The 14,002-nt window shown below is 42.8% G+C and overlaps 1 protein-coding gene across 1 annotated transcript in view; it reads right to left on the bottom strand.

Annotated features, from left to right (window-relative positions):
- The window catches only part of SMC5 (structural maintenance of chromosomes 5), an 87,614-nt gene that overhangs the window by 32,445 nt on the left and 41,167 nt on the right, over positions 1 to 14,002 (bottom strand). Inside the window, exons 12-14 of the mRNA XM_083186078.1 lie at positions 12,723 to 12,817; positions 10,112 to 10,244; positions 4,788 to 4,961 (exon numbers count right to left, since the gene is read on the bottom strand). Coding sequence (XP_083042204.1) covers positions 4,788 to 4,961; positions 10,112 to 10,244; positions 12,723 to 12,817 — 402 coding nt within the window. The remainder of the gene's footprint in view (positions 1 to 4,787; positions 4,962 to 10,111; positions 10,245 to 12,722; positions 12,818 to 14,002) is intronic.

Raw genomic sequence — 14,002 nt, 5'->3', positions numbered from 1 at the left:
CCTGAAAGACTCTCAGACCATGAGAAACAAAATTCTCTGGCCTGATGAGATAAAGATTTAACTTTTTGGCGTGAACGACGTGCCATGTTTGGAGGAAACCAGGCACAGCTCATCACCAGACCAATACTATCCCTACAGTGAAGGATGGTGTTGGCAGCATCATGCTGTGGGGATGTTTTTCAGCGGCAGGAACTGGAAGACTAGTCAGGATATAGGGAAAGATTAATACAACAACGTCCAGTGACATGTTGGATGAAAACCTGCTCTAGAGCTCTCCCGACCTCGGACTGGGGCAACAGTTCATCTTTCAGCAGGACAAGGACCCTAAGCACACAGCCAAGATATCAAAGTTGTCATAATCAGGTATTGCGTGTAGAATTTGAGGGGGGGGGGGGGGAAATAATGTATTCCGATAAGGTTGAAACATAACAAAATGTGTAAAAAGTGAAGAGCTGTGAATACTTTCCAGATGCACTGTATCGAAAAAAAGTATTTCATATTGACAATATATTATCTTCCTTTATATACAATGAGAAGGTGCACAGAGTAGCTATAAAAACTCTGGTGAAATCCAAACTATATGGTGGCTTCAGTCTGTCCAACATTCAAATATATTATGTGGCCTCACAATTGGTCCACCTTTATCGGAATTCAGGAAAAGGTGGAAACACATTGAATGCCTTCTACTCTGATTGGGCGAATCTTCCTATCCCTCCTCTTTAATTCCTACTTTGGCTGTTCTACTTCAGCCTTGCCTCCTCTTCTACAGCAGGCCCTCTGTGTGTGGCACTTGTCTCATACTTACCGTAATGGATCAATAACTCTTAAGGAATTTCTCACTTTTACTAAATCACAATTACTGGTTGGGAGTAGGTGTCACTACATTAGGTCAGATATATGAGAATGGCCACTTTCAATCCTTTAAATAACTAAGACAATCCGGAATCCGACTGTGAGTCATCCAGCAGCCACCCTTAAGTATCTTGACTTCTCCAATTAACAAACTATTGACTGATATGGGGTCTATGGGACAGATCCCTACACTGAATCTTACATTAAATGAACAGGTTAATGCACATATTCTTGATCCATTAAAAGTTGAAAATGGAAACAGAATTTAGGGGACCTCAGTGATGAGCAATGGACACAAGTGCTGTTCTCTATCAAATATACCACACCCTGTGTTAGATATCAACAGGTTTTCTATTACGGTTTATGCAGAAGAGAGATGTAGTCGCTCTCATTAGAGCAGCCCCGTGTGCTGTCCACCAGAATGGGGCTCGGGTGCCCCATTCTCAGCAATGGAAAGTGCGAGCATGTGAGACGTAAAGAGTGGCCCCATCTGTATATCGCACCGCCACCTTACTTTATAGAGCTAATCTTCGCACAGATATGTGCTGCCCAAAACTGTGGCAAAGAGGGGACCGACTATTGGCATTTGCTGTAGATGTACCCTGGGGTGATGTATTTTTGGAAGCTTGTATAGGAAGACATTATGTTTACAGAGCCATCGCTCCCAGGGATCTCTCGTAAACTACAGTTGGAGCCACTGTCCTCTATCCCTATAATAGGATTAAGTGAGTAATTGGATTACTCTGCTAATCCCCTACTCTATTGTTCTATGTATTGTACTGTAGCTGAGTACAATAGGATAGCCATGGTGAGCCACAGTTAGCCATGGCCTAAGAAAGATAGATGAGATGGGCTCCTACTGTATGTATGTTTGCATTGGACTTTGAGTTAACACACTTAAGGCCCATATGCACTGGGCGACTTTGAGCTGAAAGCAACTCTGTTTGCTTGTTTGAGCTGCTTTCGGCTCGAAAGCCACCCAGTGTGTATGGGGCAGCGGTGAGCATTGATGCGCTCTTCTGCATCATCGCTGGTGGGCCGCTCATCTGGTGAGCGACAGAGTGGATGGCTTTCCATAGCTTCCTGCTATGGAAAGCCATCCACCTTGGGGAAAATCGCTAAAGCGGGTGGGTGTATGCACTGATCGTTTTTCAGCCCAGCAATTTTCCCCATCATCAGTGAGCATACACGTCGGGCAAAATCACCCAGTGCGTATGGACCTTTATAGAATATAAAGAGATATGTCATTTGCCTGACTAGCAAGAAAGCGATTTGCATCCGATTCCCCTAATCCTGTACAGGAGAGCATCAGTGACTGAGGGCCTTATTCTGGTAAATGCGGGCGGACCGCGCTCACACGGTCCGTCCGAGCAAATTCCACATTCTCTCGGGAGAGCGTGAGTCCGCCCACAGCACAGCCATGCACGGACGGAGTCAGCAACCGACAATGGGTGTGGCGTTCACATGGGCGTACACCACCATGCTCGGACGGATCTCAACCTTTTCCACCGACATCTGGCGTACATATGAGCGTACGCCACCGTGCTCGGACGGATCTCAGCCCTTTTCGCTCAGAGACTCAGTGTGTCTCCCCGATCGTGAGAGGATGTGTGTTTGAGCACGGTGGCATACACTTCACATATATTGGCCTGCAAGTATTCCCTTTGAAGTTTAATTATGGCAATTACTCAATTACACTAAGTGTTATTTATTCATTGTATTATATTAACTCAATTGTCTACCTTAATAAACTCCGTAATAAAACAACATTGTGTCCCTCATGGAGTGGGTCAGGTAGGCAAACATGGGGTTAATGATATATTTGTAGAGGAATGCATATGTGTCCTCCCTTCACAAACAACAGTGATGGATGTTCATAAGGAGTGTTAGAGTTGAATATGTGTCAGTCGACCAAGCATGAAAAAATGGACCATGTGCAAACATCATCTAATATTGTAACAAATAAGACATTATATATAGACAGATGTGTGAAAATAAGTAATGTGACTTGTAGGTTTGTGTTGCAGTGAAAAAGTTGACACATGTCGACTCCAAAATATGGAAAACACACTTGCATTAAGGGTGTAGATGTATACAAAATAAATAAATGTACATATTGAAACATGTGTAATTGGATTAATACTACATAAAAATAAACCAGCCTTTAAATGGTGAGAAGTGTAGAAAGAGAACCTTCCAAAGTATTTCAGGGCTGTGTCTGGCTTGCAGGTACTTAAATGAGGCATTTCACTTAATAGGCTGCAGCATTGCTTAATATTGCAGTCAGGTGTATGCCATTTAATTGTAATTGGCGTTAATTAGCAGACTAGGGCGTCCGCACTCAGGCGGAAACTTTAAGAGTGGTATTGAGCACTCTTTGGCGTCCGACTGTTTTTGGCAAAAAATGCACGGTGCGCTCGCTGAGCGAGGCTGTTGTCCCTCCGTGCAGTTTGAGTGCACACCCCCGTGTACGCCCAGTTTTCTGGCCTCTCCCCTAAAAACGCCCACATCACGCCCACTGTCACTGTGCGATTGCGGATAGGATTTTTTGCTAGGGACAGTCCGTTCGTCAGCGGTGTGCTGATGCCGCACATGCGCATAGCAAATGGTACGCATGCGCAGTTGAAAAAGAAAAAACTCCAGACCATGCGAGTGCGGTCCTCCCGCATTAACCAGAATAAGGCCCTGAGTGCCTAAGAATTATAAGAAGTGGGATAGATGGAATACATAGACACTGGAGGAGGGATCTACATTTTAGAAAGCACCGTAATCTTATCCATCAGTGTCTGTGCAAAGATCAAATAAATGGGTCATGATCTCTCAATCATTTTTTGGGGTTATATATTTCTATATACGTAATGTTATTTGGAATTAATGGGATACTAATTTTCTGGAAATTATTTTATATATTGTGTATTTTGATACTTCCTCTTTATTGAACTAAATACATATTGATTCTATAATGTTAATATATGTTATGCAAGAAGGTACATCATGATTTGTTTGAAACTAATAAAAAATACTTAATTGAAAACAAAGAATTCACTAATCAGCAACAGCAGAGCTGACTGTAGCTTTACGGATGGTGTAATGTTAAGCTATACTGCCTCACAGCAATGAGGTCATGGGTTCTATATTTCCACCATGGCCCTAACAGTGTGCAGTTTGTATATTCTCCTTATGAATAAATGTGTGGATTTCCACTGGGTGCTCCGATTTCCTCCCACAAAAAAAAATTCTATAGGTGGCCAATTAACCTGCCAATATATTTTTGAACTCTAATGTGTACTGCTGGGTAGATACTGGAGCAATGTTAATGAAGAACAGACCGATTATGTGCTGTCATCATTAGCATAGTACAGGACACTAGCAATATTGCCAGGTTATAAGTGCAGCCCATAAAAACTTAACGTCACTAGCAACAGCAGTAGAGAACGTATTTGGCATACACACTAAATATGTTTGCTATGTCATTCCAATTCAACATACAGGTATAGGGCCAATATCGCTCTAGTGTGTACCCACCGTGAGTGAATGTATATACATGTGTTTAGGGAAGATTAAATGGGCCAAGCGGTTATTATATGGCTCTATGTTCACTAACAGCCAATAACAAACAGTGTTCTAGTGCCAGACTGCCATCACTATTACCACATTTGCACTTGTCCCCAGCTGCCCATGGATAACAGATGGTAGACTTAAGTGCCAATCTCTCCATTGGGGCCAATGCCCGCATTGACTATTCAATGTCTACATATTCATGGAAGATATCCTACTTTGGCTACACGACTACAAATCACAATAAAAAGGTACAATAATGTGGTTATAAAACCTAATACATATAAACAGATAGGCATTGCTTTTCAACTACACTTACCGATTGCATAATCCTATAATAATGGAACAACTGGACTATAAAATATAGTGTTCTGTACCTTATACTGCTGAAGAACCTGTCGCCTCTCCTCTGCATCCACTGTGACTGTAAGAAACTGAGCTCCCTTCAGGTAGACATTGCTGGAGATAATGTTGTTACTATATGCAGATACTTTAGTGGAATACTTTTCCTCTGCAGTGTACAACTGACGAATTCCAGCCTCATTTATCACCTAAAAATTGAAAACATTTGAAAAGAGCAATTCTTGCAGTGTAGAACACTAAAAGACAACAACAATACTATAGCCACACCAAGATTATGTAGCATTTGCTGTTAAATAATACAACAAAGCACAGAAGGAAACCAGACAATAAAAGCAAGTTGTTCTTTAATAGTTACAGAATATAACTTCTAGCTACAGTACTACATTAATCAATGTAAAGTAAATAAGGAAAAGCCCTTTAAAATACAGAACCTTGTATGAGCAAAGGAAGTACTTGTTTATGAAAATTTAAAATGGTTTGCCCATAAACCTGTATAATTTCCCCAAGCTGAAAACAACAGGTGATAACCAAAATGTGGCACTGTGACATCCATTAAGATGTGGAGTGAGCAGAGCAACCCATCGAAAAAAGATACATTTAAGTGTCAGACCACCCATGTTACTGCACACCAATTACTCCATAACTACACATCAATCTGACAAATAATTGTAAACAAAGTCAATGGGGCAGGTGTACTGACTTGGAGTACCAACCAATCAGCTCCTATAATTTTTCAAGCACAACCAGCTAGGAGCTGTTTGGCTAGTACTTTACCTCTCTCCAGGGACTAATACATCTCCCTCCATGCAAGCTACAAACTTTGTTCTCCTTTACTTATTTAAATTTTTTATCTGTTATTTACTGTCAAAATTACAATGATTATACAACTACTACAAAAAAGATTTTTTTTTTTAAAGCCACAGAAAAATGTGATTCTTTTAATTATAAGGACTATTGAACGATTAAATAACTTTCTGGGGTAGATTTATTAAGCTCGGTGACGTGATAAAGTGTCTGGTTTTTATCACCAGCCAATCAGCTCCCACCTGTCATTTTTCAAACCAAGCCTGTAACTTCACAGTTAGGAGCTGATTGGCCGGTGATAAAAACCAGACACTATCACTTCACCGAGCTTAATAAATCTGCCCCTCAGTTAGATTGATCGATGGCCATCCCTACTGTAAACACTCACTTTCTTTTTTTTTTCAAATGTGATGCACATTGCCCAGGACAGGTTAGGTTTTGCGTGGGCTCCATTTGCACTTATGAATGCGCCTTGCTCCTCCCAATACCTAAGGAGCCATATATGCAGAACTATACCAATATCCCAGGAACCCAAATTTACTGATATATATTCAAGTCTTAATTTTGAATGTAATTCTGTTTTACTTTGCCAATTCAAGCTCGTACTGTTACTATTTTACAATTTCCATGATTAAATAACATGTATTAAGATATTGGAAAACACGTAATTGTTCAAAAATGACAGATTACATACAACAGGGGGAACAGCTGACTTTACAATTCAAAGAAAAACAATACAGTGAAAAAACCATCAACACAGCTTTTGAACAGATAGGACAGACAGACAGAGAGGAGCTACTCAAATACAAAATTAAAAATGAAGATAATATATTGACAGAGATACCATTTATAACACAATTTTCTAAACAATCAAACCAATTAAGAAAAATTCTTACCAAACACTGGCCGATCCTGTTAGAAGACGAAATCCTGACCAATCATTTACCACAAATGCCAAGATTGATATTTAGAAAAGCACCCGACCTAAAACAGAAATTAACTAGAAACCACATACCACCGAGAACAATGACACAAACGACCATAGACAATAAGCCCGCCAGTAAAGGCTTTTTTTATTGCGGACAGTGCACAGGATGCAAAAATCAGGGACAAAGATCAACAAGACCCACTGCAATATTCAAATCAAACACCAAGGGAGACACATATGCAATAAAACAAGAGATCACTTGCAATAGTAAAGGGGTTATCTACCTATTAGAATGTGGCTGTAAGAAGCAGTACATAGGACGCACTACACGAAAACTGAGAGACCGCCTATACGAGCATATTAGGAACATCAAACGGGGATATGAGGACCATAATCTCTCAAATCACTTTAAAACACACCACAACAGTGACCCAGGATCCCTCAGATTTATAGGCATAGAAGAAATAAATCAAAATTGGCGAGGGGGAGACTACACCCATAAACTAAACAAAGCCGAACTTAAGTGGATGTATACCCTTAAGACATTTGCACCAAAAGGTCTCAATATGGATAATGAGATAAATGCAGTCATATGTAAAAATAAGAAATAAAATGCAACATAAAACAGATGATGAGGATGACAATTCAGCATCCCCCGTCGCACCTAGAGACAGATTAATAACCCCGCTTTAACATCAATACTAAGATCCACCTCTTTGATTAAATTACATAAAGTAAATATATGCAAACCCATGGGGCACTTTATGTAACTGCATTTTAGACCTCTGCACACAATTAGGATTCTGTATCAAGAATCTATCCAGAAAGATATACAGACATCGACACCAAGCTGTGTCAACACTTCAGTGAAGAATACAGAGCAACACAGCGATCCCTGTCTGACAGGATCCAGACTTTAACTACAAATTAGCGACACCTGAAACCCTGGTTGACGGAATCAGGTGTGATTGACAATCACATGGACCAATGAACAAGCAGCTTTGCTGCCCAATCACAGCATTAAGGGGGAGATTTAAACCAACTCCGTAACAGACACTTTAACCTCCATGAAGAAGGCTTTGAAAGCTGAAACGCGTTGGGGAACACGGACAATACCTACATTCAGGTCCCCCTACAAACACACGCCCGGCACACTCCGTGACGCAATCCGGGGAAGACTCTGCAGCAACGCTGTAAACCGAGGACGCGGCACGACATCACCACCTGAGGAAGTAAGGGTAAGTAGGAGATAGGAACTGCTCGCGAGGCAGGAGGGCTCCCAGTCGGACGGCGTGACACCACGCTGATACCGACACTATCGGTCGAAGCGAGGTAATCCTGCCACCCGCTCAAGTGCGCACGTCTGTCACACCGGGACCGCTACACGCTGTGGGATCCACACGCGTGCGGCGGTAACACGTATCACAGACCCACGCACACTGGCATACCCTAGGCTGCACCAACAGTAAACTACCTCCGAAAACCTGCACTGTACTACAACTTTGTGGCAAGTGTTCAAAGGGGTACCCGAAGCTAACATTGTGTCTGAGCAGCGGGACGCCGCACTCAGACAGAGACTTTTCTGCAATTCGTGCAGCATAATTTACTTTAATCCGTGACTTTTTCTTTCCAAAAAAACTGAACAACTGTCTGCATACCCACAATCACCTTGGCAAGACGGGCAGCAAGCCCGGTGCGCAAGTTTTTTGTTGGGACATCTGCTTAATTCTGCCCAGGATTAGCATTTCTTTTTAGACCAGTACTGCAGACGTTAGTTCCACTCACCACCATTCCACCAATAATTGAATGAATTTAATTGTTTTATTTAATATTATTAATTTTCTTTGTTTGATACAAGATATCACCAAGTAAAAATATTTCCTTTTCCATTTACATCACTGTGTCAGATATCATTTATACCCTTATCCCAATTACACTCGCATCTGTAGTCACATTTGATTGTACGCACACTAGGGCAAAGCTCAGCACTAATCCCCACGATTCTCTATGTATTAAGATATACTGTACTGTATGTACATGCCATTTAATTCACTCAGTGAAACCCAGCACTGCTCCCCCATCCGTCACTTGTTCTATTTGTTAAGAGGGTTCTCACACACCCCTCAAGAGCAGCAAAGGTAGTGCCTCTAGATGAGTTTTGCTTTTTTCTGCCATGACACATGAGTTTTCACTGCCACTCTCCATTACATCCCAAAAAAACTCCTGTCAATCACTCCACAAAAAAAACATCAACATAGGGTACAACACTGAATTAGGGCCAATGTAAGCAGCAACTCCAGAAATGAGTTACAGTAAAAAGTAAAAGGAGCACTAAGAGAACTAAAACAAGGTTAGGTTGTTTTTTTTTTATGTATGTCCAGCTTGTGTCATAAGTAAGCTAAACCAGGGCTTGACAAATTTTTAAAAAATCTAGGAGCCAGGATGAAAATGTAGGAGCCAGAAAAAAAATAGTGACAGTGTGCGCCAAAAAGTGACACCATTATGCCTATTACACATGTCACATACCCATTACACATACCCACATGCCGCAATGCCCATTACACATTATGCCACACACTGAAAAACCTTTTGCGTACTATACCACACACAATAATGCCCATTACATATACCCCACACACCGTAATGCCCATTACACGGTAAACCAAACACCACGGTAAACCAAACACCCATTACCACATGCCATAATGCCCATGGCATATTATGTCACAATGCTGCTCACCTACATGGTCAATGCTATAGGTTTGTGGCTTGATGCCAGGCAGGGGCAGACTGAGAAAAAAATATGGGGGGGGGGGGGGGCTCTGTTATCTGGTGCCTCTGTTCTCTGGTGCCTCCCTTTGCGCAAGCAGCGGGTCCCCATGGTGGGTTATAATGTTCAATACAACAGCCAGCATAGTGGCAGCCCGGTAAAACACGGGAGATGGACAGGGAGAGGCAGGGAGCTGGCAGCAGCGGGTCCCCGTGGCTTGCTATCCTATCAACACTTACAGCAGCTTTGGGTGCCCGTTTGAGATATGTAAAAAGATGGTGCCGCAGTGGGTTATGTTCAATATAACAGCCAGCACGGTGGCAGCCCGGCAGAGCGGTGCAGAACTCTCCCGGCTGTTGCTGCATCAGAGCAGGTCAGCAGCGCGCCTATTACACGAGCTAATCGGGAGCCGTGCTTGAGCTTTAAAATAGGCGCGCTGCTGACCTGTCTGATACAGCGGCAGCCGGGAGAGTTCTGCACCGCTCTGCCGCCGTGCTGGCTGTTATATTGAACATAACCCACTGTGGCGCCATCTTTTTACGTGTGTGAAACGGGCACCCAAGGCTGCTGTAAGTGTTGATAGTATAACCAGCCACGGGGACCCGCTGCTTACAGAGACGCTGCTGCCAGCTCCCTGCCTCTCCCTGTCCATCTCCCGGCAGCCGGGAGAGTTGTGAACTGCGCTGCCCGCTGCTATGAAGCCACCACTCTTCCCGGGGGTTCTGCTTCCTGGCAAATCTGGTCGCCAGTAAGCAGAATCTGGTCGCCATGGCGACCTGGCCCCCGGGTTTTGTCGAGCCCTGAGCTAAACGGTTACATTGTTTCCCATCACTTACTTTCTCTATCATGTGTCTAGTCTTCTCTGTCCCCACAGGCACTTCATGAACATGATATTGGGAGACCAAATAATTCATCACTGGCTTTGGAGCATCAAATAATTCTCTTAAGTAGGAGAAAAAGCCATACTGTCTATGAATAAAAGGTCACAGAGAAGGCAATAGTTAGTAAAATAAACAAGATAACTGGAAAAACCCCAATGTAGTAATATGGTAAATAATACAACTGGTTTTAAAACAATTAATCATATTCACTGAATTATATGAAAACATACATCATTTTAAATAAATACACACCATGGATGAAACTATACAAGCCTAAAGTAGAATATAGACTGGTCAAATCATGCAATGCATAAATGATAGCGATCCCAATAATTTGTGTAAAAAAAAAAAAAGGTCACAGAGAAGGCAATAGTTAGTAAAATAAACAAGATAACTGGAAAAACCCCAATGTAGTAATATGGTAAATAATACAACTGGTTTTAAAACAATTAATCATATTCACTGAATTATATGAAAACATACATCATTTTAAATAAATACACACCATGGATGAAACTATACAAGCCTAAAGTAGAATATAGACTGGTCAAATCATGCAATGCATAAATGATAGCGATCCCAATAATTTGTGTAAAAAAAAAAAATTCAAAACAGTAGTGAGAAAGCGCATGTGTAAGGTTCCCGCAAAGGATAATATACATAAGCAGCAAGATTATTAAACCATTAACGTTAGGCTCAAATCTAAAAAAAAAAAAAAAAAACAGAAGTATAACTAATGGCCTGTATAGGTCTCTTATAATACAGAATATAAATGGTACCAAATAAAACATGCAAAGAAAGAACAAAAAAAATTGTGTTAATAACAATGGCCCTTATTCTGGTTGGTGCGGTAATATCCGCGTGCGTTCGTGCCGCCGATGTTTTGTGTCTGCGCATGTGCAGAGGCGTCTCTGCGCATGTGCGAGCGGGGTGTACGGCCAAATCCCGCATGAAATGTGAACACTCCGAACAGGGGGTGGAGAGGGGCGTGAAGGGCTATTTGGGCTCATTACCATATGCATACGCCCCGCGTTTCATGGGCGTTCCCATGCAAACGCTGGGCGTACGTATGGTAATGCGACCGTGACGCACGTGTAGGGGGCGGACATATGACATCGCCGGATGTCAGCTGCCCGCCCAGATCCCTGCTTTTGCACGGAAAAATGTCCGTGTGGTCTGAGGTTGCGGGAGCTGGCGGACCACTCGGTCCTGCAATCGATGGTCTGCGACCATCGAATGATAGGGGAGGTTCCCTGAGATGGAGGAGGCGTATTCCGTGAAAAATACACGTGCGGTCCGTTCGGCCAGCTTCTTACCGCGTACGGACGGAGTTGGCGATCCGTATGGAAGGCGGGGTTTCGCACGCACGGTCCTGGCCGCATATTCGGATCTGGCCGCACCGATCAGAATAAGGCCCAATGTCTCTGGAAAGCTAGTGCACTGATCTAAATCTCTCTTTAGGAGTAATATTGTCTTTACCCTACTTGATCTGCACATATATTGGTAATATTCAATACAGCAAACTATTGTATAGATAATTTTAAGAGAATCATAATGCATAAATTGGAGAAAACTAACAAAAAAATTATACCACAAATGACATTACGCCATCAAAAATGTGTTATCACATATATATAACCAAGCAACAAAAACACAGATTATAACCAGCAAATCTGTGGACTGCAGTGCATACAGCATATGTAAGAAGTTAAAGTGGGGAAAATATTTCGGTCAGTATGTGCTATCGAAATGTGCCTCTGCTTTCCCTGCCTGCACCGATTACAAATGAATATGTGAGCTATACTGTGGGGGTATACAATCTCTGACGATTTTTCAGATAGTTGAAATATCGGCAGTTCAGAATTTAATCCCGGCTGGGACTCTCCTGCTACAGACTCGCCTACCAATAGAGACGAGTCTGTATTGTGGGAAATTGCAGTGGATTGTCGAATCTAAGACCGTTTTCTGACAAAATGGCGCAGTTTTTGCCAATTCATAGACTTTCTGACACTCGGAACACTGACTATTGAGATCATGTCAGAAGCCAGCGTAAACAACCAGGATTCCGAACGTCAGGACGTTCCGACAGTCCGAATCCCAGATTGAATACCCCCTGTATCTGCGGTTAGCCAGGGTACATAAAACCCTGATTTGTTCTGTTTCAATGCTGATGAGAGTACAGTAATGGACAGTGACAATAGCAGGAATCTGTGAGTGAGGTGCAGTCATTTGAGCTGGTGGTGTGACATCAGGAGGGTCAATCAGCACACTCTATGGTGCTCCACTAAAGCTTCTGACGAGCAATTCGAATTGTATTTATTCTACATCTTATTTTTTCCAAGAGTGTATCTGCATTTTTTTCAGTCTTTGGATATTTGCTCTTATTTAATTATGTCTGAGATAGACTTTATTTTCACAATAAAGGCATGAGCTTTAACATAACTTTTGTACACATTTGCGTTTAAAGGTTTAGCAAATAACTTGTTTTAAATGAGTGTGAAAGGCTAATATATATATGTCCCTTGTAGAGTACCCTACGAATAATAAAATGCAACTTGATGCTTACTGTAAATCAGAGATTGGCCTGGATGGCATCCGGTCTGCAACGGACTCTGGAGGTGAGCAAACAGCATTTACCTTTAATCTTTTATTGTCTCTGACCTAAATATATGGGATAAAAATGAAATTGAAATGCAAAAGTTAAAAACAAAAAAAGTAAAAATCATATCGTATAAGGTTGCTCTGATTCACATCTAAGGGGTTTACTGGTACAACAAAAGTAAGAAAGAAAACCTTTCTGGGTTCTAGATTGCTGCTGACCAGATTCTCTTTCCTGGCGACCAGATTTGCTAGGAAGCAGATCGTGCGACAGACAGAGTGGTGGTCTTATATGAATGCATACCTCCCAACATGACCCTCTCCAGGAGGGACACAATGCTCTGTTTCTGCACTTCTCCCTTAATTTATAATTGCCATCACCTATGTTGAACCAGCTTTCTTATCAATCAACCTGTGTGTAACAGGTGATGGTAATCATACATTAAGAGGGAAGTCCAGGAATAAAGCATTATCTCCCTCCTGGAGAGTGTCATGTTGGGAGGTATGTGAATGCTGGGCAGCACGGTGTACAACTCACCCGGCTCCGGCTGTATATGAGCATGTCTGCAGCCTGGCTATTTCAAAACGCGAGCCGGCTCGCGGTCTGCCTCGTGTTTTGAAATAGCTGCACTGCGGTCCTGCACTGATATGGAGTGCAGCCTGTCCCCTCTCTCCCCCTCCTTTGAATTTGTGGCAGGGCAGGCACTGCTCACTTGCCTGTGTCCCGTCTGGGGGCCGCGCACCCGCTGCTCAGGTGAGGCCGGGTGACAACGTGCTCCTGGCAATACAAAGGGACAACATGCTGGCACTGCCACTGGGACTTCCGGGCCAGCAGTTCACCAGTCCAGCCGGACAGATAGGAGGCTGCAGATGTGTAAGGGAGGTACAGTAAATATACCCATACACGGTGAGATTTTTCCAATGCGTTTTGTACTAAATCACATTGCATGCAATCAAATTGCATGCGATTTGCGTGCGATGCTATCCGAAGGCAGTACTAAAAGTATGTGCAGCACATACTTTTTGTACTGTGCGATGAGATGCCCGTGGGAGCGCGCATTGCACGGTGCAATCGCACCGTGTATGGGCACCTTTAGGAGGCTGCTTCTGGGTGAAGGTGGACAGTAAAGAGGCTGCTGCTTGGTGAGGGGGTACAGCTAGGAGGACCCTGCTGGGTGAAAGGGGGTACAGTTAGGGGGCTGGTGAAGGGGAAGGGCAGTTCGGAGACTGCTTCTTGCTGAGTGTGTG

Source organism: Crinia signifera, chromosome 1 (assembly GCF_055691185.1).
Source record: "Crinia signifera chromosome 1, ASM5569118v1, whole genome shotgun sequence".
NCBI lineage: Eukaryota > Metazoa > Chordata > Amphibia > Anura > Myobatrachidae > Crinia > Crinia signifera.
The sequence above is the reverse complement of the archived record's forward strand: the minus strand, read 5'-3'. Positions and strand labels throughout refer to the sequence as shown.